The sequence below is a fragment of the Apodemus sylvaticus genome, chromosome 10, assembly GCF_947179515.1.
Source record: "Apodemus sylvaticus chromosome 10, mApoSyl1.1, whole genome shotgun sequence".
NCBI classification, from domain to species: Eukaryota; Metazoa; Chordata; class Mammalia; order Rodentia; family Muridae; genus Apodemus; species Apodemus sylvaticus.
In genome coordinates, this window is record NC_067481.1 from 51,691,555 (window position 1) to 51,716,380 (window position 24,826).

At 38.7% G+C, this 24,826-nt stretch overlaps 1 protein-coding gene across 1 annotated transcript in view; it reads right to left on the reverse strand.

The window, feature by feature from the left end:
* Positions 1 to 9,924: 9,924 nt before the first annotated feature.
* Positions 9,925 to 24,826, reverse strand: part of Ube2g1 (ubiquitin conjugating enzyme E2 G1) — a 76,945-nt gene continuing 62,043 nt past the window's right edge. Inside the window, exons 3-6 of the mRNA XM_052194960.1 lie at positions 24,606 to 24,703; positions 18,847 to 19,025; positions 17,080 to 17,203; positions 9,925 to 11,034 (exon numbers count right to left, since the gene is read on the reverse strand). Of these exons, the coding sequence (XP_052050920.1) occupies positions 17,117 to 17,203; positions 18,847 to 19,025; positions 24,606 to 24,703 (364 nt within the window). The 3' untranslated portion in view covers positions 9,925 to 11,034; positions 17,080 to 17,116. The remainder of the gene's footprint in view (positions 11,035 to 17,079; positions 17,204 to 18,846; positions 19,026 to 24,605; positions 24,704 to 24,826) is intronic.

The window sequence follows — 24,826 nt, forward strand, 5'->3', positions numbered from 1 at the left end:
AAACTGGAGAGATGACTCGTGTTAAGAGCACTGACTGTTCCCCTAGAAGTCCTGAGTTCCAACTCCCAGCAACCACACAATGGCTTACAACAATCTGTAATGGCATCTGCTGTCTACTTCTGTCAGGCAGGCATACATGCAAATAGAGCACTCATATACACAAATTACACAAATAAATAAAAATCTTTTAAAAATTGGGTTTTATTAAGACTTAAATATGCTAAAAAATGTAGTTGTGGTGATATGAATTAAGAATGGCTCTATAGGGGCTGGAGAGATGGCTCAGAGGTTAAAAGCACTAGTTACTCTTCCAGAGGACCCAGGTTCAAACCCTAGCACATGCGTGGCAGTTCACAACTATATGTAGTTCCAGTTACAGAGCATCTGACACTCTCAAACAGACAAGCATAGAGGCACAATACCAATGTAAATAAATTTGTTAAAAAATATATAAAAACATCATTTAAAAAAAATCATTAAAACAAAAAGAATTGCCCAATAGCCTCATATATTTGAATGCTTGGCTACCAGTTCCACTCCCCAGTAACCTTGAAGGGGTTATAAGGATTAGGAAGTGTGGCCTTTTGGAGGAAGTGTGTCACTTGGGGTGAAATACATGCTCTTGCTCGAGTGTTTCTCCCTTTCTCTTCCTCCCCTTCCCCTCCCCCCACGCTCTCTCTGCCTGTGGATCAGGTTATAGTGTTCTCAGCAGCTAGTCCTGCATTTGCCTGCATGCCGGCCACCATGTCCTCCCCATGATGGTAACCAACTAAGCAGCCTCTGAACCTATGAGCAATTTCAACCCACAACAGTTAAATGCTTTGGTCATGCTGACCCTTCACAGCAAGAGAACAGCAACTAAGACAGTAGTTTAAGGAAGCCAGGTATGGTTTGCATAAGGCAAGAAGATGACTTCAAGTAATGGGTCACAAAGAAAGACAATATCCCCAAGCCAAGTATCAGGTGTTGGTTAGGATACTCCTAGCAAACTGATGCTTTTCAGAGTAATAAAGTTGGATTTACCAGTTTACATGATGTTTTGGTTTACTTTCTATTGCTGCAATAAAACAACATTACTGAAAGCAAGTTGGGAAGCAATATACTTATTTGGCTTCCATATCCCCCATTGATATTTACTGAGGGAGTCAAAGCAGGCACCTAGAGGGAGAAACTGAGATAGAGGCCTGAAGCTACTTACTGGCTAACCCATGGCTTTTTCAGCCTGCTTTCTAACACAACCCAAGTCTACCAGCCCACAGGTGGCACCACTCACAAAGGTCTGGCCCCTCCCGTAATCAATCATTAATCAAGAAAATGAACAACTGACTTGGCTACAAGACGATACGATGGAGGCTATCCCTCAATTGAAAGTCTAAGAACAGGAAAGGTGGGGCTGGAGAGATGGATCAGTGATTAAGAACACTGGTTGCTCTTCCAGAGGACCTAGGTTCAATTCTCAATAAGCACAGGGTGGCTCACAAGCATTTGTAAGTGCAGCTCAGAGGATCTGATCTTCTCTTCTGGTCTCCTCAGGCATCAGGCACACATGTGGTATATAAAACATACTTGCAAGCAAAACATGCATACATGCTAGATAAAAATAAATGTAAGATTCTTTGAAAGAACATTTGAAAGAATAGGAGAGGCAAACCCTGACTTTGTGTTTAAGGTTTTATCACACTTACTCATTTCTTTGGAGGGGACTGTCCCATGGCTGCTGAGCGCTGGAAGTGGCACTATTGTGACAATCTGTGGAGTTAGTTCCCACCTTCTCTGTGACCAATGCAGGTGGTCAGGCTTGGTAGCAAGCCTGTAGCCACTGAGCTATTGACTTGGCCATGATTTTTATTCTTTTTGAGAGAGACAATGTTTCATGTATCCCTGGCTGGCCTTGAACCTGCCATGTAGCTAAAGATGTCCTTGAACTGTTGATTCTACTGTTTTTATCTCCCAAGTGTGGGAGCCACCACATCAGGCATAGCTCAGGTCTGCTTTAAAGAGAATATGAAAAACTTCAAAGAGGCCATGGGTGAGTAAACTGAAGGTGAAAAAGTAAAATCAGAAAGGCCACATGGAAACTTAAAATGGTGGAGCTTGAAGAAAACACAGATTAGGTTGTACAAAATAGTGTACAAAATGGAAAGAGAAATCTTTCCGAGGCTGGGATGGTAGCACACCCCTTTTGCTAATCCCAAATTCAGGAGCTGTTGGTAGACAGCGTGAGTTCCACACCAGCCCCAATTTACCCAGCCCCAATTTACCCAGCCCCAATTTACCCAGCCTCAATTTACCCAGCGAGTTCTAGGCCCACTAGGCTAAAAGTGAGACCCTATGTCAGAAAAATTAAAAAGGAGGGGAAAGAAGAAATCTTTTAGAGTGGATGTAAGTATCTGTATCCATTCACATGAGCAAGCATAGGAAAAAGAAAGCTTTCTATACAAGTCAGACGCCTTACTGAATACATGGTTTCTCAGGTTCTGCTTACTATTCCTGAGTACTAATTCCCAAGCCTGAACCACCACCAAATAACCAATTACCAGAAAAGTTTCTAGTGTATTCTGACAAATAATCTTAAATTTTAATCCCACAAAAATTTGCTATTTGTGTTTATGAATATCTGTGAACAGCAGCTGGCTCTAACAAGCAGCAGCAAAACCAAGCTAAACAAAAACATATGCAGCATAAGAAACAAAATGTCTTTAGTAATTTTGTTTTTCTTTGCATCCCTCAAATTTTCCTAGTTGAATTTCACACCATCATTTTCAACAGTCTTCATTAGGACTTAGGAATCTGGAGTCTAGCTAGGGTAGACTGAGATCAGAGACTATCTGTTTAATCCTGGAAGGATGTTTGGTTTGTCTTTAAGGAGTATGGTCCACTGGTTAGAAAGATGTTTCTAATCACCTCAAGGTAACCAAAAGTAAACAATCAGTGTACTAACCTTGGCCTGTATTAATTCTCCACAACTGGAACCTGAGCACAAACACAGTTAAGTTCTCAATAAAACTACTGAATGAAAACCTACCCCCTCCATGACTTGAAATTGGTCGTGTATTTCCCCAACACCCAGATTCCTTCCTAAAAGCTCTACACTAATCACGATCTCACATCATGCCCTCCTGAACTTTCCTCCCAAACCTCACTGCTGAGCAACAGGCACACAACATTCTGTGGTTTGCAAAATCATCTAGTTCATTTCTTTGAACAGAGTTTCATGCACTCCAGGTAGGCTGTGACTGACCTTAAATTCCTGCTCCTTCTGCTTCCAACCTCCCAAGTGCTGAATGAACGAACTGCAAGCATGCATGCACCACCACACCCAGCCCTTTTAGTCCCTCTGCTTTCTCCTCTGTGGGACAGTACTCACCTGAGATTCCACCCACAAGGTGTTTAACATGGTAGAAAAAGTAAAAATGATCCAGTCCCAGTCATGACACTGGCCTCAGTTCACTTAGTTATAAAGGACAAATAACATATCTGGCAGGCCTACTTCCTTTTCCTCCTAAACCAAATCTGAAAAGACTCACAAACTGTCACACTACCCAAACCTCAGATCAAGAAATGATGGGTTTAATCAAAGCTTACAAAAAAAAAAAAAAAAAAAAAAAGAACAAAAGACAAAAACAAAATAGGCCAGGCCTAGAGCAAGTAATTTTTAGCCACTCAAGAAAGTCCAACAAGAGCTTTTTTCTCCAACGACGGGGTACACAGGAGAAGCACACAGGCCATGTCTAATATCATTGATCACTCCTAGGTAACTCACCATCTCAGCACTTCCATCCCCACGTGTACAGTAAAGCTACAAGCAAAGAACCTAACCTTATTCCTTATGGGAGGCTGCACCTGAGAAACCAGATGCCTTTAGCTGCAGTGCCATAAAGTACCCTAAAAAAGAGAGTAAGGACTGAGGCAGGAGGTAAAGGAACCGAAGTCTGGCTTTAGCACCCCTCTTTCAAACAGTGTGACCTTGGTCAACTCCCTTACAGAAGAAACATCTCCTCTTGCCCCCTTGGTAAACCTCAGAGAATCTTGGCGTGCCCACATTGGCCAGGGCTGCCAAAAAGTCTAGACTACTACAGTGCACACCCAAAAAGCCCGTCGTCCAGTTGCAGTCCCGACTCTTTCCGACCTCTTCCAAGAAAGAGTCCTAAATTCTTCCGCAGGCAAGACATGCACTCTTCCGGATGCAGGACCTGCCATGACAGCAGTTTCGATTTCCTAAGGAGGGTGCACTTCCCTCCCGTTCCAGCATCGCTGGCACAAGAAGCCTCCTCTATAGCTTCCTCGAGCTCCGCGGGTGAATTCGCTCCCAGAACCGGACCCCTCTCCAGTTCTGAGCCTACAGGGAACGAGAGGTTGGGGGGTGGGGGTGAGGTGAAGACAGACTGCGGGAGGGGCGTTGCCATAGGAACGGCGCTGAGAACCCCGGCCCCGGGAGCCCCGAAACGCTACATAGAAAGGCTCGCGAGACACGTGATGCACCGTGCGACCGCACCCGGACAACCCCTCCAAGGGTTTCCGCACCCGGTCAGTGGCGCCCCTGCAGTGTCAGGTCTTTCCGTGCTGCCCCACAAAAACCCTACCTTCCGCCATGTCGGGTCCGGCCCTGCCCACAGCCTCGCGATAAATGCGGGAGGAAGGGAGTCTTCAAGTCTCGCGAGAACTGGGTGGAGGCGTGGCAAAGGGAGGAGCCGGAGTCGACAAGGGGTGAATGAAAGTGGAGCGGGAAGCCGCTCTAGCTGAGAGAGCGTAGCCCCACTTCATTGTTTTGGAGGTTTGACAAGTGCGTACTGGTCTACCTCTCATACTCCAGGCGGTCGTCAGGGAAGAGTGAACGTGGAGCATTCTGAGGCAGGGACTGTGGATCTTTAAGTTGTCTTATAGCCACGTGAGACGCTGTCAGAAAACTTAAATGATAGCATTTCTCCAGGGCTTTGGGAATTTTATGGCCAAAACCAGACTACAACTTGGGTTGTCAAACCAGGCAAACACACTGTTTATTAAAATAGGGGTCGCAAAAACTGCAAACCTCTATACAATGTTATGTAAGCAAAATTGTAAGATCCCTGAGGTCAAAGTGCCAAAGCCAAATAACATTAGGAGCTAATAGGACAGGGCCATGGAGTAGAAATAAGGAAATGGGAAAGGAAGTCAGATTGTAAACCAGGAGCTTAAAACTTTTGTGAATGTGAATCATTGATGATTTGACAATAGCAAAATAGAGGGTAACATTGCTAGATAACATGCCTTTTTTGGCTGTGGGATAGGTAGAGTAGGGAATTGAGACAGTTTCTTTACATAACCCTGGCTATTCTGGACCTTACTATGTAGACCAGGCTGGCCAGAAACTGACAAGCGATCCTAGCGACTCTGTCTGGAGTGCTGCGATTAAAGGCAAGTGCCACCATACTTTTCATACTTTTTCTTGGCTAATATAACTAACGTATAATTAGCACACCTGAGGCCTCCAGGTCAGCAAAGGAGAATAAAAATAATGTATCAACAGTTAAGTAGCGCATTATTAAACAGCTAACATTTTAGGAAGATCTGCCACAATTAAAGCATTAGTGGGTAATGAAATGAAATAATAAAGGAAGTGAATTCAGATAAAAATGTAAGGCCAATGGTTAAAATCTTGAAAAGGGGACGAGCCTGCCTGAAAACCCCTTAGAAAATGGAAGAGGAGGACACTGAAATACATTAATAATTGTGTTCTAAAAGCTGATTTTCCAAGTGTAGCAGACTGCAGTAGTGAAGAAAATAACAGAGCAGTGTTTAGAGTAGTGGCCCTAGATAAGTGGCATGTGATTAAAGAAACAATATTTGTTAGTTTCAACAGAAGTGCCTGAGCTCAAAGCTTCACTGTCTCACTGAGGATGCTTCATAGGTGTGCCAAATGTGAGTTTTAGAGATCTTCATGTGGCTAGATAAACCAGCTTTGAACATAGACTCTTCTGTCCTCTAAAATTACTCAAAACCCTGACACTAAAACGACTTAACTGTTTGGAAAGTGCTGTCTGTCATAACTCACATCTGTTTGCAGCATGTTTTCTCTTTGCCTTTGCAAACTCCAGAAAAAATAATCTGAGTCAGGTTTGTTTTTGTTTTCACTTTTTTGGACAGGACTCATGAAGTACAGACTGGTCTAGATATTCCTGATCCTCCCCTGCTTTCCCTTCCAGGTGCTAGGATCAGAGGTATCATCACATCTCTGGCTCAAACTTGTTTCTAGTTGAGATACTATTGCCCTGGAGTATCCTAAAAATTTAGCCAGATCCTTTATGATGCACAGATAGCAAAATCTGCTGTCATCAAGAAACTTGCTTAATAATAAGTCTTGTTAAGAATGAGATTTTGTGAGCATTCAAGTACTGTATCTCTTTTATAGGTTATGTGTGAAGATGTAGCATGTTTGTGGAAGCCAGAGGTCAAGGTATCTTGCTCATTTGTAGCTCACTTTTTTTTTTTTTTTAAAAAGAGGGTCTGTGTAGCCCCAGCTGTCCTCTGTAGACCAGGCTGGCCTCAAACACAAGAGATTGACTTCCCTTTGCCTCTGAAGTGCTGGGATTAAAGGTGGTGTACGCCAACACACCCGGATCACTTTATTTTTTGATAGCCTTTTACTAAAACTAGAGCTCAAATATATGGATGGACTGACAGACCAAGAATTTGCCTCCCCAGCATGGGAATTTTAGGTAAGCATTGCTATGCTGGAGATCTGAAGTTGGGTCCTCATGCTTGCGTGGTAAAAACTTTACAAAACTGATCTATCTACCCAGACCCTTGTGTGTCTGTGGTCCTAGCTAGGGCTTTAAACATTAGGAAAGTCCTTTGACAGTGGGATAACACCCTCAGCCTCTCAATTATTTCAAGTGGATACTGAGGCAGGAAGTCATTTTCTTGCCTAACTTTCTATGCATGTGTCTAGCTATTGAAAGCTGTTTTACTTCCCTTATGTGAGTAGGATTCAAGTCTGTGATCAGGTCACTAATGATCAGTGTATAGGTACCAATTCAGTAAGTCTAATGCTATCTTGGCAGCTGGACTGCACACCTAAACCAAACAACCAGAAATACCATACCCAGGAAGTAATCTTCTCTGCAAACTAAATTCTGGCAAGTTCTGCAGGCTTCTAGAAAAATGTTGAAATTGAATGAGGTAGTTATTCCTTCATCTTCTTGAGGGCTAAAGAGAAAAGTTCCTTGGGAGCCTAGTGTCTAGCACAAAAAACATACTACTAGAGTCAACAATCTGTTCATTTGCATTTGAAGCAGCAAATAGAACTACTTGCTATTTACCTAATGATTTCTACATAGATTTCAGGGCAACATCTAGTCCCTTGTATAGCACTTCCATTCCGTGTGTGTGTGTGTGTGTGTGTGTGTGTGTGTGTGTATGTGTGTGTGTGTTAAATTTTGTTTCTAATTTAGCTCTAAAATACCTGGCTCCATATCCTTCCAGTTTATAAGGAAGAGGCAAACAGCTACTAGAAACTTACAGATGAGCAAAATCATCAATACATTAAGTTAGTTATCAGTTTCTACCACTAAATGCATATAAACAACTGAGGACTCAAGACAAGCAGATACTATAATCTTTAAGAGAAAGTTTTAAGTCTTATCTCTTTTGCACTTACTAAATCACACCTGGCAGGGATGGCAGTTTTAGAGTGGAGGTAGTGTCATCCAGTTCACATCTGAGTCTAGGTTCCTCATAAATTTGTTGATCTCTAAGATAGAATTAGCCTAGTCTAAGCAAGACAGATCCCCAATATTGTTCTGCCAAATGTTCACTTCAACCTCTAAGTCACCATGAACAGAAACTCTGATAAAATGATATTTGATCATACACTGGAAATTTAAAGAGCATTTTCAGACTGGAAGTCAAGTTAAATTCTGCTTTCAAATTCCTTCTTTAAATAAAGCTGATGAATCCATCAAAGTTTCTGTTTGTGTATCATTTGGTAGCATATGCTGTTTATATACAAAGCATTCCACAACCTGCTTGAGACCTGCAACCTAAAACCAAAATAGCTCATAATACAGCCTCTAAGTCATCATTTATTGATTTATAGAGCACCCATCACATGATTAAGGTGCTTTACAATACAGTAAACATCACCAAAAAAAAAAAAAAAAAAAAAAAAAGCTCACATAGTTAAATACAGTCAACAAATTACAGAACTAAAAAAAAAAACTGGAATGAAGCAACATTATGTCAGACTTCAAAAATGTTGAGAAGTAGCAGTACAAAAAAAGGATAATTCCACCAACTAGAGACTGAACAATGATACACAGGCACCAAGACCCAAAGGGGGCAGGTTTGTAGAGAATGAATGAGCATATAAATAAAATTTCACAACTGGGATCAAAGGCCATTAAAAGAGAGTATGACACCCAGGTATCACAGAATAGAAAAATCAAATGTTCAAGCATTACCTTCTAATGACAAGAAAATCACTCCATGTGAATTTTAAACTCTGAGGTCATAAAACCATCCACATTATCCCATTCAAAAACAGACTAAAATTTGCAATCCTCTACAACAACTTTGAGCAAATTAGTTAACAACCAACAATTCTATAATCTAAAGGATTCTGTGGGAGTAGCTGATGGGTGGCATAGGTGGCAGGGATTTGGGGTAGTGATGGGACTCTTTCTAAAACAGAATTGCCTAACACTAATGATGATACATTACTGGGACAAATGCCACTTGGTTTAGTGCCACCTGAGTGTGAGTTTAAGTCAAATGTAGAAGCATTGAAATCCACATTGTCAAATGAACACAATGAAAGGCACAGATGACACTTCCAACAGAAAAGCGAGTCCTAACATTTAGCTTCTGTTTGATGTGTAGAGAATGGTCAGGGCACCCGGAGGGAAATGAGCTTCAGGAGAAAAGTAACACTCCTACCTTTCTGGTAGTCCTTGATCTAGCCCAAAGAAACGCATGGTTATCCAAAGGTAAATAAATACATTACAGTGCCACTTACAAGTTCAGAAATAGTTGTCCCTGAGTTACTAGGTAATTTACTACTTGCTGAGCAGTCAAACAATGGATTTTAATTCAACAGACTGCTAGAATCACAGCAACAGGAGACCAAAAATCCAACTCCACATTTGTGAAAGCAACCATTGTGGGAACAATTTCTGATTGTCCCTTATAGGAGGACAGTAGCACTGTAGAATAACTCTTCTAGTCTGGAGTGGGGAACAGGTGTCTAAAAGTTCTTGAAGATTATTGGGCTCCAATAAAATCAAGGTGTTCACAGTTGCTACACATTTATGGGTTTTCATGTTTATAGGATTTTACAATGCTTCTGAGAAAACTGATTTTAAAATGTTGCTGTATCATAGTCACAACTTGATCCATTTTCCCTCTGCTTTAAAAAGACATAAGAAGTTGATAAGTCTGACATGGATAGGAATCCTTTCCCTCTTCTGCCAAAAGATTTATCCAAACCCAGAGGGCAGAGCCACACCTACATTTACACTCAAACAGCATCAAGTCACAGGTACTGTTTGATGCTCCAGCTCTTATATACCAAACACGACTTCCCATTCTCAGCTAAAACCAGACAGGGGCTTAGGCCTGCCGGTCTCCAACATTTAATGTACTAATTACCAATCACTGAAGTTGTTTTATAAAACTGCTTAGGAAACGTACTTACACTCCAACAAAGTCTAAGTGCACTATGGTCGGTGACAAAGTCTGTATGTCAGTTAGCAAAGGACTTTCCTCTGTAATACTTTAAGATTCAAAGAATTTAGACAGAATCCAATAGTATACTGCCATGGCCATGATATTTTCAAGTATTAAGTTTGTTTGCATAAGGAATCAACCTGAGATTTTTCTAAACTGCACTTCTCTGGTATTCAGTTCTATAACCTTCACTTAATACAATAAAAGCCAACAACTTGACAATTATTGGAAAAAAATTATATTTTGGAAGAACTCACTACATAAGGTGACAAAATTCCAAAATCAAATTACATGAAAATATACATCGCAATTTCTTTGTACAATAGGTGAGGAAAACCTGCTGTAAGAAGAAACAAATATGGACTAAGGAGAAGGGTAATGGGACAAATAGCAGTTTTAATAGCAATCCCAGATGTAGAAAGCCTATAGCTGCGCATGCTATATTCATCCAACCTTAATATTAGACAACTTAAGGGCAAAAATAAAACCAAATCTGGATTTTTGTATTGTTTGGAATAAATTTCACTAAGATAAACTTAGAACAGGCTTTACATTTTAAGTTCTCAGGAGTTAGTGACTAGGATCAAGAGCTCTCAACAGCCAGAAAATGTTATTGCTACATCCAATCCAAGAGATGGGTGAATCAGAGTACAAAAAGGACAAAGCACCTATTGATGACCCCACCTCTGAAGTCATCATGAAAAAATCAAGTAATTTACTAGTATTTCAATATTTTAACTAAATGATTTGAGAACTTTCTGGCAGATAGAAGAGATAAAAGGAACGGGGAGTGTGCCAAAACAAAGAAAATATAAAAGATTAGTAAATGGAAAGAGTGTAATGAAAGACTCAGTGGTTTAAAGGAAATTATATGGAAACTTTTAATCCTTATTGGTTTTCACCTGACATGCTTTAAGGAATCTTTTTGAACTGATAAAAAAAAAAAAAAAAAAAAAAAAAAAAACAATGAATGGGAAAAGTAAACCTGCTAAAGTCTTTTAGAATTTACACGATTCTTATTCTACTACAAGAAAGCATTATTTGGTACAAGGTGTGTTTGTGGATGTACATGAACAGTATATATATTATCCGGATCATGTTGTGCTATGTACAGGTCTTTACAATTCTTCCTGAAGGTTAAAACAGTTCATTAGAATTCAAAATGCGTAATCATCTTTAGTTGGCACTTGTTAGGCTCTTGTCAGCATTAATGACTGGCATGTTTTATTGCAGCCCAGTTCCAGCCAGAGTTTGCCAACTTGTTACAACAGAAGTCCAGCAATAGGTGGGTAGAGTGCAGGAAAAACAGTGCCATGTTTCTCAAATGGAGACCTATGAGAAAACAAACAGCATTATGTAATAAAGTCATAAACAACAAATAAGTGACTAGAACTATTATTTCTATTAATAATCAAAAAAAGTTTAAAGAAACATGTTTAAAATAAAACAACAAAAAAACCCTACCTATCAAATGCTTATGGTATGCTAAGTAGTGTTAAGTATTTTACAAATTTAGATAAATGAAATCATCAAATGAAGTCCCCCCTTTCGCAGAGAAGTAGGATATGATTATACAGCTACCAATGAGTTTCTAGTAGTAAAAAACAAACAAACAAACAAACAAACAAACCATAAGGTTCTAGGATTTGTAAAATCCCATTTATGAGTGGACGCTTGCAGAACATTTATTCTAAAATGTGTACTTTGAAAGTACACATTACAGGGACAGAATGGAAAGAGAAGTTCCATTACCACTCTTACCATGTCTTAGCTGCTTTTCTACATGATAAGAACATACTATGACCAAGGCAACTTATAGAGATGAAAGAGTTTATTTGTGGCTTGCAGTTTGAGAGGGTAATAAGTTTATAACTGTCATTGAGGGAAACATGGCAACAGGCAGGCATGGTGCTGAGGCAATAGCTCAGAGATTACATCCTGATCCACAAGTAGGAGGTACAAAGACAGATAACTGGGAACGTGGCAGGGGCTTTGACTCCTCAGAACCCTCCTCAAAGGCCACAACTCCTAATCCTTCCCAAACAGCCTAACTTGGGACCAAACATTCAATCCTGGAGGAAGTTATAGGGGTGAGGTCATTCTCATTTAAACCACAACAAATGTTCCCAGAAACCTACATCTAATGCCAAGCACAATTTTGGGTAAATACAACCCATTACCCTCAAAATTGCAACTTATTACCCTCTGAAACATCAAGCCACAAATAAACTCTTTCATCTCTCTTTAAGTTGCCTTGGTCATGGTGTCTTATCATGTAGAAAAGCAGCTAAGACATGGTAAGAGTGGTAATGGAAATTTTCCTCTAGGGATTCAAGTCATACAATTTAAATATAAAAGCTAAGTCACACAAGATAAGAAGTTTGGTAAATATTATAAAGCCAAAACTAAAATTTGTCTTATAATCATTTCAAAATTCAACCATACCAAAAGCTCTACTGAAGAGAAAAAAATGTGTGAGACAATCTGTCTTACACATACCTGTTTCACAAATTAAAGAGTTCCTAGGAAAATTCTAAAACAGACCTACATCTAAGTTTTAGGTCAATAGAATTGTACCAGTTGCCCACCCTACTCCTACAAAGAGATGAGATGTAACAGACATAAACTTATTCTTCCTCAGAGTCACATTCCACTATTTCAAACATATGTGTGTATCTACATGTACAAATATATCTTAGTAGAAAATATAAAGACATACTAAAACTCAAAGGACGATTATTACACAAGTGTAGCTTTGAGGTAATGTTACCTAATGTTTTCCCAGAACTGATACTTGGCTAACAATCTCTCAGGTCTGAACGAGAACTAGGTACAGGGTAAGACATTCTAGAATCACTCCCCTATGATATAAACAATGAGAAATTTTAGGTCCAACAAAGGTGTCTGATTGCTAAGTCACTGAACAACTATAATCACAAAACTTGGTCTTTTACTATCAGAAACAGCTATCAAGAGCTTGATGAATTAGGATAATCTAGGTCAAATTATATCCAGAGAATATCTTTATTCCAAAAGAAAAGATATGTGGAAACATAATTTCTGTTTATAATTTCAAATAATGGTGTTGACCTGAAAGCCATGTAACCATGACCTAATTATAACTTCTCTATTGTTGAATAGTCTGCACTTTCCAAAAACTGTGAATACATCAAATGTACTTGTTGTTTACCTCAAGCAAGCACTTCCTTATTTTTGCTTCGGCTCTATGTATGTGGGGTACGGGGGGAGAGAAATGAAGGTTTATAGGTTCGTACACACACATGTATATAGAAACCTAAGTTGGCACCAGGTATCTTCCTCAGTGATTCTCCAAATTTTCCCCTCCCAATTTTTACAAACACTTATTATTGTGTGTATATGTAAAAGAATGTGTGTGTGTGTGTGTGTGTGTGTGTGTGTGTGTGTGTGTGTGTGTGTGTGTAAGGTCAAGAAGTAGGTACTTTCAGAAATAGGTTCTAAAAACATGTTGGTTAAGGGAATAAAACTCTGGTAGTCAGGCTTAGCAGCAAGCTCCTCATTCAATCATGGTTATCAGCTCCTCCACCTTATTTTCTTGATTCAGGGTCTCTGCCTGAACTTGGAGTTCATCAATTTCATTAGGCAGGCTGGATAATAACCTCCAGGATGATCTGCTTTTTGTCATCTCCTCAGCACCAGAATAAAAGGTGAGTGAGTGCTGCCTCATTTTGGGCGCTAGGTATCAGAACTCAGGTGTTCATACTTGTACTTGAACACAGCAAGCACTCTATTAACTAAGCTATCTTCTCAGTTCTCAATCTACACATCTGGAGCTGTTTATATTCAAACATCTTAAGTGTCCTGCTTACTTTATTACTAAAACTAAAATGTTAACTTTCTATGGGGTTTCTACAACATTTTGAAAGGAACAACAAAAAGGTAGATTAATTTGCTCCCAAAGAGAAAAACCTTTGTTCATAAGCACAATAGTATAGGTAGGTAGCTTCTCATTCACAGGAATTGTTCCAGTAAGTTCTATCATTTAAGTAAAAACAATCCGAGGAATAGCTACTATCCATTTCTCCCTCTCTCTTTACCATCCCCCTGCCAAACTCTCCCTGGCCCACCCTGCTCTCTTATTTTTTGAGAGAGGGTCTCTCTGTGTAGCCCTGGCTGTCTTGCAACTCTGTAGACCAGGCTGGCCTCAGATACAAGAGATCTTCCTGCTTCTGCCTCCCAAATGCTGAGTTGAAGACCTATAACACTATGTCTGGCTCCACTTCTCCCTCTTTAAAACAAACAAAATTAAAACATTACCACCCATGCATGCAACATGTACAAGTGGCTAGATGAGTAGAAGAAATTATGTTTCTGAGACAAAACTATGTGGCTAACTATATTATATATTCCAGCTGCTGGATGACATAGTTCATTTTATCAGTTGCAATTTATAAATTCTACTCAGACGTCTTTAAAACTAGCATGTGGTATTGCAAGCTTATATGTCTCTCTGTAGCTATGTGCTATAGCTTTCCCAGTTTCTAAAACTATACCACAGGACATGTGTTTTCAAATTGCTGGTTCTTTTCTCCCCTTAACTGCACTCTAGTTTAGATAAAATTTTGTCAGTATTTCTAGTACATTATTTTGTCAAATCCTCTCATTTTGGTTAACTTTGGAATTCTGACCAAAAATGAAGTTAAGAAGCTAGGTAAAGTGGTATATACTGGTTATACTAACCCTTGGGAGCCTAAAGTAGAAGAAACCTTAGCTCAGAATGGATCACACAAAAAGAAGAGAATCAAAGAACTGTAAAGGAAGCCAAAGAAGAGACACGAAGAATCAAGGGAGGAGAGAGGAAATTATGGGCTGGAGATGTAGCTCACTGGTACAATGTCATACACAAGACCCAGAATTACATCTTAGCCCTGCTACTCTTCCAGCCTTAGCATCTAAGGGTTGGGGTTACAAGCATATATCATGACAACTAGCACACATTTCAGTTTTTAATCACCTCAACATTCAATTCAAATAAAACATGAGATCAACGCCCTTTTCTATGTCAGATGGGGACTCCCTACTAGATATAAGATACTTGTGGCAACAGATTATATAATGAAAGAGAAACTTTACACCACTGACCCTACCAAGATATAAAAGACCAGTTAAAGAAATGCTGTTACCAATATAATCTGAAATATTTCTTTTAAAGTTTTTGAGAGTGTCTCATGTATTCCTCACTGGTCTTCAATCTGCTATATAGCCAAAGGTAAGCTTGAGCTTCTGGTCCTGTTGCTATGATGGAAATACAAGCTTGTGCCTGGCTTTATGTAGGGTTGGAGATCTGTGTGATAGTTTTTGTTAACTTGCCATAAACAAGAGCAGTTCTCAACCTGGGGGTCACAGGACCCTTTCATAGGGGACATATCTTAGATACAATTCGTAACAATAGTGAAATTACAGTTATGAAGTAGCAACAAAAATAATTTCATGGTGGAGATCACCATAACATGAGGAACTATATTTAAAGTGTGGCAGCATTAGGAAGGTTAAAAACCACTGTGTTAGAGTTACCTGAGAATTAAGGAACTGTCTTCAAACAGATTGATCTGTGAAATATTTCTTGACTAATGATTGATAGGGGAGGGACTAGCCCAATGTAGATGGTGCTACTACCTCTTGGCATGTGGTTCTGGGTTATATTAGAAAGCAGGATGAGGCCGGGCAGTGGTGGCGCATGCCTGTAATCCCAGCACTCTGGGAGGCAGAGGCAGGCAGATTTCTGAGTTCAAGGCCAACCTGGTCTACAGAGTGAGTTCCAGGACAGCCAGGGCTACACAGAGAAACCCTGTCTTGAAAAAACGATAGATAGATAGATAGATAGATAGATAGATAGATAGATAGATAGATAGACAGACAGACAGACAGATAGAGTAAATGAATAGAGGATGGAAGGAAGGAAGGAAGCAAGCAAGCAAGCAAGCAAGCAAAAGCAAGCAAGATGAGTGAATTACAGTAAGCAATCCAGAACTGGCATTCCTAATTGTTTCTGGTTTAAGTTCCTGCCGTCAGATTCCTGACTTAAGTACCTGTAAACCTTCTTCTAGCTGTTCTGGTATTTTCGTTGTTGTTGTTTTCTGGTCAACAGAAGCTAGAGTTTTTTGGTAAGAGAAATCTCAATGGGAAAACGCCTCTATTAGATTGCATGCAGGCTAGTCTGTACAGTATTGACTGATGACTGACATAGGTGATTGAGAGAAGGAGGTGGTGCCACCCCTGGGCATGTGGTTTCAAGTTGTATAAATAAGAAAGCAGACTGAGCAAGCTATGGGAAGCAAGTCAGTGAGCATGGCCTCTGCTTCAACTTCTGCTTCCAAGTTCCCTACCTTGAATTCCTGTACTGACTGACTTCCCTCAGTGATGGATTGTAACCTTAAGAGTAGTTAGAATGAATTACGCCTTTTCTATCTCAAGTTGGTTTTGATCAAAATGCTTTATCAAAGCAATAGAAACCCTAATTAAGAACTCAACAAATTAGTTATTTTATCACAGCAACAAAAAAGCTAACTGGAACAGGACTGACCTCAGGACTTCCTGAACACTAGGTTAAGTAGTCTAACAAGTGGGCTCATTCCTAGCTTTCAGATCATTACTTTTTTATACAAAGAGAGAAAGGAGGGAGGGAGGAAGAGGGAGGAACGGAGGGAGGGAGGGAAGAACACCATACATAATATTCAGTGTAGGAGGGTCTGAGATACTTCAGTTCCCATTTAAGAACATAAATGAAGAAAGTAAATAAAAAGGGTGAAATGAGGAACCAACTGATATCTTCATTACCAGAAATTTTACGACCAATACAGGATAGGGTTTTTGATAGGGTACCCTTTTTCAGCAAGTGTCAAGGCACTGGGTTTAATTGCCAGCCACATTTTTTTTTTTTAAAGTTAAAAATCTCATTACTACCAGTGAACTATGAAGACTATATTAACATAAAACCAATTTTTTTTTTTTTTTGGATTTAGTTTTTTCGAGACAGGGTTTCTCTGTATAGCCCTGGCTGTCCTGGAACTCACTCTGTAGACCAGGCTATCCTCGAACTCAGAAATCTGCCTGTCTCTACCTCCCAGAGTGCTGGGATTACAGGCATGCACCACCACCGCCTGGCTAACATAAAACTATTTTAATATAGAATATCTACTTAAAAACACGAGTGCTCCAAAAGAGAAAAAAGTGGTTATATTATAGCTCTGAGAAGCAGCCAACTACAGTATATAGAAATGGAGGAATGAAATGGAGCCAATATACACAAGTCAAATAGTGAAATGAAATGATCTGCAAAAATTAGCATAGCATTTGAGCAAAAAAGATAAAAGAGTTGCAGTTTTAAAATGAACTTACCCTGAAATAAGTGAAGTTACTAGCTATTGAATAAACATCACTCAAAAGCAGTTTCTTGGCTTTTTCTTACACAGCGGGCAACTTTCCTTTTAAATTCTCCATTTCTGTCTTCCCTCCATTCTTTCTGCAGATACAAAAATAAACCAAATTATTTTATGTAAACCTATTATAACCAAAACTACCTATTTTAATTATGTTTTCCTTTTGTAATTATACATCTTAAAATGCTATAATAGGGCTGTAACTCAGTAGTAGCATACTTGCCTAGCTTGTTTTAAACCTGGTTTTGAATCAATCCTAAACACTCCACAGTTTTTTTTCAAGGCATAGTACTTTCAATACAGCTCAGGTGCTGAGCCATTTGCCTAGGACATATGAGGACCTAGGTTCAAAGCCCTAAACCATCCCTACCAAAAAGTTGACAAGGTACAAAAGCAAGCTTTTGTAAATCACTAGGCTAGGAACTACAAAGAGCAAGCTCTTATGCTAATGACAGCTACTGGAAAAATTCTCTTAAAATAGAACAGGGTGAGTAGTGAAATGACTAAGTAGCTAAAGGGCTTGATGATCTGAGTTAGGGATTAAAGATGCACATGCTAGAAGAGAAGCTACTCCCCAAGGCTGTCTTCTGCCCTTGAAAGGGACAGGACAAATAATGCACCTATCCTCAAACAAGCAAAAAATATCTCTCTCTCTCTCTCTCTCTCTCTCTCTCTCACACACACACACACACACACACACACACACACACTCACACTCACTCACACACACACACACACACAGCAAAAGTAGGAACAATGGTTGTCTCCTTGGATAGCAATAGTACCAGCATGAGAAATATAGTTCAATTACAACAAAACCAATTTTTTTGTTTGTTTGTTTGTTTCAAGAGAGGGTTTCTTTGTGTAGCCCTGGCTGTCCTGGAACTCAATCTGTAGGCCAGGCTGGCCTCAAACTCAGAAATCTGCCTGCCTCTGTCTCCCAGAGTGCTGGGATTACAGGCGTGCACCACCACCGCCCGGCAATAAAACCAACTTTTAATAAAGAAGTAGATACCAGGAAATGCTCACAAAAATACTTAGCCTTTATTTCTCTTTCCTATAATAACCATTCAAAGAATGCAGAGACAATAGTAATTTTTAATTTTTATTTTTTCGAAGTCAAAAAAAAGGCCTCAGCTGGACGGTGGTGGCGAACGCCTGTAATCCCAGCACTCTGGGAGGCAGAGGCAGGCAGATTTCTGAGTTCAAAGCCAGCCTGGTCTACAGAGTGAGTTCCAGGACAGCCAGGGCTACACAGAGAAACCCGGTCTCGAAAAAACCAAAAAAAACCAAAAACAAAAACAAAAAAAACAAACAAAAAAAACCCCCCAAAACCAACCCCCCCCAAAAAAGGCCTCAAACCAAGACAACTACAAGATAATTTTATAAACATGTATCATAATGAAATCCATTATTTTGAATACTAATGAAAAGGAATAGATTTTAATTGTTCTTACTAAAAAATTAGTGAGGGAATTAATGTATGCCAACTAGATCAAATTTGCTATGGCACAGTATCTAGATATTGTGCAATATTTGGCTTCTCATAACCGTATTTATCCTACATATTTCAAAATAATCCATTATACATAATAAATTTTTATTTTTATGAAAATGTGGACACAAAGAGATGCATATATGTAGTAAGTTTCAAGTTGAGTTTTATTAAGAGAGAGAATAAAAAGGGTAAAGGATAGAAGGAGCAGTTATTAGGCAAATACCTTACCGCAGCATCTACATTTGCAGGTGAGTCTCCATTAGGATCTGCCAGCATAGAAATGACACTAATCATGATGGTTTCCACAGTATGGATAGGTAACCAGCGTTCCTCTGGCTTCTCATAACCATATTTATCCTCCCCAGGCTCATGAAGAATAGAAATGCAAACATCACCATTTTTATCAACTGTAAAATTATAGAATAAGAATTGTTTAAATTTGGTTACACAAAATCTATTACAAATGTGATACTTATGTATATAAAACATTACTTACATGGAGATTTCCTAAATGTAATCTACTAACTTTTAAGAATGTTACAGATTAACTATATTTTACATTCTTTAAAATTACAACTAATTGCAGACCTCCACTGCTGTCCCTGATTCAAAGGACATGCCGTCTCTCTTCTACTTCTCCAATTCTTTATTCTCAGCATTTACAGCTGTCTTTCTCTCAAATTCTAGTTAAGATGGTCCTCAAGGTTCAACAAATAAAAATTTTAAAGGGGGAGGGTGATGTAATAATAATAAAAATTAACAGACTCAAAGAAAGACACACATTGGAGAGATGTCTCAGTGATTAGAAGCATTGGCCATGAGCTGGAGAAATGGCTCAGTGGCTAAGAGCACTGACTGCTCTTACAGGTCTTGAGTTCAATTCCCAGCAACCACATGGTGGCTCACAACCAAATGTAATAAGATATGATGCCCTCTTCTGGTGTGTCCTAAGTCTGCTATAGTGTACTCACACATATAAAATAAATAAATATATCTTTAGAAGCACTGGCTGCTCTCACAGAAGACCAGAGTTTGATTCTGAGTACTCACATGAGAGTTCACACCCTACAGTCCCAGAGAATCTGACACCCTTTTCTGGCCTCTGTGGATACCAGGCATGCATGTGGTATACAGACATATATATATATATATATATATATATATATATATATATAAGCAAAACATCCACATACTAAAAATAATAAAATAGGGGCTAGAGAGATGTTGCAGTGGTTAATAACACTGGGGCTCTTGCAGAGGACCTAAGTTTAATTCCCAGCACCCACAAGGCAATTCACAACCATCTGTAATTCTGCTTCCAGGGGAGCCAACACCTTTGTCCTACATCCATGGGTACATGGTACACATACATATATGCAGACAGAACACTCATAAACATAAATATATACAATAATAACAAAAGCTTTAAAATAAATAAGTGATACTCATAATCTACTTCACAAACTTTTTTTTTTTTTGATTTTTTTCAAGACAGGGTTTCTCTGAATAGCCCTGGCTGTCCTGGAACTCACTCTGTAGACCAGGCTGGCCTCGAACTCAGAAATCCGCCTGCCTCTGCCTCCCAAGTGCTGGGATTACAGGCGTGCGCCACCACCACCCGGCCACAAACTCATTTTAAATGCAAGTTCCATATAGTAACAGTCAGTGGGGTAGAAATACAGAAATATCCTCAATTTTTTAGGGGTAAAGAAAGACACAACTATATCTCACTTTGCACTATTTTATCCAAAAGTAAATATTCTCAAAAAATCCTACAGTATTAATCTATAAACATATTCAAATAATTGTATCAGCAATTAATAAAAGTAACCTTTCACAGTAAATGTTTTCTGTCAAAAATACTATTATTACTTGAAGAAGTTTACAAAACAAGTAGGAATAAATAAATTTTCTTAGTATAAAAAGATTTCAATCTGTAATAACATATGTATGTTTATTTGGTTGGCTATTGTTTTGAAAGAGTTTTAACTGTCCCTGTTAGCAATCTTCCTATCCCAACTCATGGTTAAAGAACACAGGGAGAGTGAGGGAATAGGGAGAGACAGAAACAGAAGGAGGGGGGAGGAAAGGAGGGAGGGTGGGTGTTTGTATGTCAAGGGATATAAAATTAATCAATCCAACAAGTACTTTTGGAAGCCCTACTGTAAAGCAAAATTACTCCTCACATGTAATCAAAAACTCATGTTTTTGCTGATTTATACAAAAACTTTCCTTTAACTGAGGTTTCTCTTCCTAACCCGCCTGCCTCTGCCTCCCAAGTGCTGGGATTACAGGCGTGCGCCACCACCACCCGGCCACAAACTCATTTTAAATGCAAGTTCCATATAGTAACAGTATTGGCTTGTGAAATCCAACAAAATGGAATTAACAAATAAAAAAGGAACAGTATTAAACATTGTTAACATTCAGCCCAAAATGTTTTTCTTTTCCCCTACGTTTTACAAAATAAGGAACTTTCTTTGAAAAGATGAGATTGAATAATTGTATGTAATTCCATCAGAAGGAATCTACTTAAGATCAAGATTTGGAAGATAGGAACTGAAGGGTATATGTAGCTCAGAGAAAAGAGGACTTGCCCAGAATGCATAGCCTTGGTCCCACATCCAGCATCCTATAAACCAGTCATGACAGCACATATTTATAAGTTCAACACTCAAGAGGTAAACATAAATAGAAAGATTAGTAGTTCAAGGATAACCTTAGCTACAAGATCAAGGCCAGCCTGGAATGCATGAGACCTTGTATCGACCCCCAACCCCCAAATCATTAATGGGACTGTTAAGATTACTCCATTGTTAAGAGTATTCGCTGTTCTTCCAGAGAACTTGAGTTTGATTCCCAGCAACTATGTGGCAGCACAACCTTATATAATTGTAGTCCTAGGGTATACAAAACCCACTTTTGGGATCTTGAGGCACCAGGTACACATATACAAGGACCCACCTACATGCAGGCAAAGCACCCATACACACAGAACAAATTAATAATAATAATATAGTGTGGTGGCCCATGCCTTTAATCACTTAATATAGGAGGCGGAAGCAGACAGATCTCTGAGTTCCATGCCAGCCAAGGGTAGATGATAAGACCTGATAGATAGATAGATAGATAGATAGATAGATAGATAGATAGATAGATAGATAGATAGATAGGATGGGTGAATGCATACATACATACATACATACATACATACATATATACATACATACATAAGCAAACACCACAATAATAATAATAACAATTTTAAAAGAAAATGGCTTTTAAAAAGCAATCATTTGGTAGAACAGTAATGGTGAATGTTTTTTGTCCCAGTACTCAGGAGGCAGAGGCAGGAAGATCTCTAAGAGTTAGAGGCCAGTCTAGTTTACGGAGTGAGTTCCAGAACAGCCAGGACTACACAGAGAAACCCTGTCTCAAGAAACAAAAACAATTACTAGTCATTTAAATTTGAATCATTTTAGATTTAAAGCTATAGAATCTTAAAATATTTTAATTTCACACGCCACTTCAAAAATGAGAACATCTATCTCATTAACAGATTAGTATCTGTTGACATGAAATTTATTTTTATTGTACTATATATAGCGAATAAAATTACAATTTTTGCCATTTCTCAGTTAAGAATTAAAAATCACAATGATACACAATTACAACCACTATATATCTTCCTCAAATCAAATTGCCTACACAAATTCTTCACTTTCCCTAAATCTTCAGTATCTAAAAATTCCCTGTTCTATTTTAATTACTTAAATATTTCACTGAAGCAGAATCACACAATCAGTTTTGTTCTTTTAAATTTGTCATATTTCAATTATCATGTCTTCAAGATTCATCATTAAATGTTGGTAGAATGCATTCCAAGTTGAATGACCAAAATTAGAATCATGCCGAATCACACTTTTAAAATAAATATGTCATTTATATAGCCATCAGAAATAAACATTGATGCCATTATGGCTGTCTTATTCAAGACAAAAGTTCTTCTATACTGACACTGTTTAAATTCTAGTGATCTCTGATTTAAGCAACGTTTCCAAAAGTATGTTGGATGACAACTATGTTCTCTGTGAGATGTTAATTATTAACTCTATAGCTAGCTATACACTTAATATTTACATTTATTTTGCCAAAAGGCTCTTAATTCCCCATACAATGTTTTGTCTGTTATTTTTTCCCTTTCATCTCATTGCTCTTTACAAATGGATTTATTTCTAATGCTAAATCCACTTGAAAACCCTGTATGAAAGCTAGGCATGACAGTACAAATCTTTAATCCCAGCACATGACAGGCAAAAGCAGGATAATTTCTGAGTTTAATGCCAGCCTGATCTACATACATAATTTCAGGCCAGCCAATGTTACAGTGACAACCTGTCTCAAAAATGAAAGAACCAAACCAAAAAACTAAACCAAAATGACAAACAAGTAAAAACCAACAACAGACGAGAGAGAGAAGTCTAAACTGAAATACATCTAAGCTACACAAATTACTATTTGCCATGTAGTGTTTTTGGAAATTATTTTATTATTATTATTGTGTGTATTTATGAACACATAGGCCACAGACCATGTGCAGAGGCCAGAGCATAACTTAGTGGAATGCAATCTCTACCTCTATATGGATTCCAGGGATCAAACTCAGATTACTAGGCTTCCATGGCAAGAACTTTAACTCACTGAACAATTTTACCAGCTATCCCCATAATAACTTTAACACCCAACACATTACTCATCTTTTTGAAGCATACAATCCAATTGTTTCTATATAGTACACTTCTCAGTTATACAACCAAAGCACACACATTTTTAGGAACTTTTGTCGTCGTTACCACCCCCACAAATTCTTTTATAATCTATATTGACCCTTCTCCCCTTCAAGCTGTCCAGCAGTCCTAAACAACCATGAATATACTCTTCAGAGTTGCATATTCTTGAAATTTCATAAGTGGAATTATTAAATGACTGCTTCCATCTGTTTGTTAATTTGAAAAAAAATATTTATTTTCCATGTATGAACATATGCCTGTGTATGGCTGTGCATATGAAGGCAGACACTGACAGATACCAAAGGCATCTGGTTTCACTTTTTTTGTTACCAAATCATACCAAACACTTTTATAAATCAAATCACGTTTCATTATATGTATATGCAATATTTTGCTTTTACTTTCATCAACTGATAGGCACTAGTATTATGGCTAACTTTTAGCCATAACTTTTTAGCTAACATAAATAATTCTGCAATCTATAAGATTTTGGGATACACCTTTACAATTTTCTTTGTTATGTAGCTAGACGAGTACATGTTTGCATCATCACCACATACATTTTATGCAACGTTGAAGATCAAATCTAAGATTTTGTGCATGCTAGGTAAACACTCCCAGAGTGTGGTAGCGGCTCTTGCCTGTAAGCCGACCAATTGGCAACTTAAGACACAAAGATTACCAAAAGTTCAAGGCAAACTTTAGCTACATAGTGAGGTCCATGCTAATCTGGAACTCAAGCCTACTACTCATCTCCAAACAAAGCAAAAAACTAAGAAAAAAGAAAGAAAGAAAGAAAGAGAGAGAGAGAGAGAGAGAGAGAGAGAGAGAGAGAGAGAGAGAGAGAGAGAGAGGGAGGGAGAGAGAGAGAGAGAGGAGGGAGGGAGGGAGGGAGAGAGAGGGAGGGAGGGGGAGGGAGGGAGGGAGGGAGGGAAGGGAAGGAAGGAGGGAGGGAGGGAGGGAGGGAGGGAGGGAGGGAGGGAGGGAGGGAGGGAAGAAGGAAGGGAGGGAAGAAGGAAGGAAGGGAAGAAGGAAAGAAGGAAAGAACCTAAGAACCTTTGTATTTAGAGTCAATTACAAGACCATATGCACAAAAAAAACCATAAAATCACTAAGCACTTTTACTGAGATAGTTGTGAAATCTTTGGTGACATATCATTAAATTTGCAAATGTGAAAATAAAATTAGAAAACTTACCATTTGGGTGCCAAATCTCTGTAATGAATTTCATTTTAGGAGGCCGGAGGGGATAATCTTTTGGGAAAGTGAGATGAGCCTTAAAAACACCACCTTCACTGAAAAAATAAAAGAAAAACCAAGTTCATGAATTTAAGTTATTCTTTAAATACTCAATCAGACAAATAAAAGGGTACAGATGATAAGCCAACAAAAAAGGTACACAAAAATACTAGTTTCCT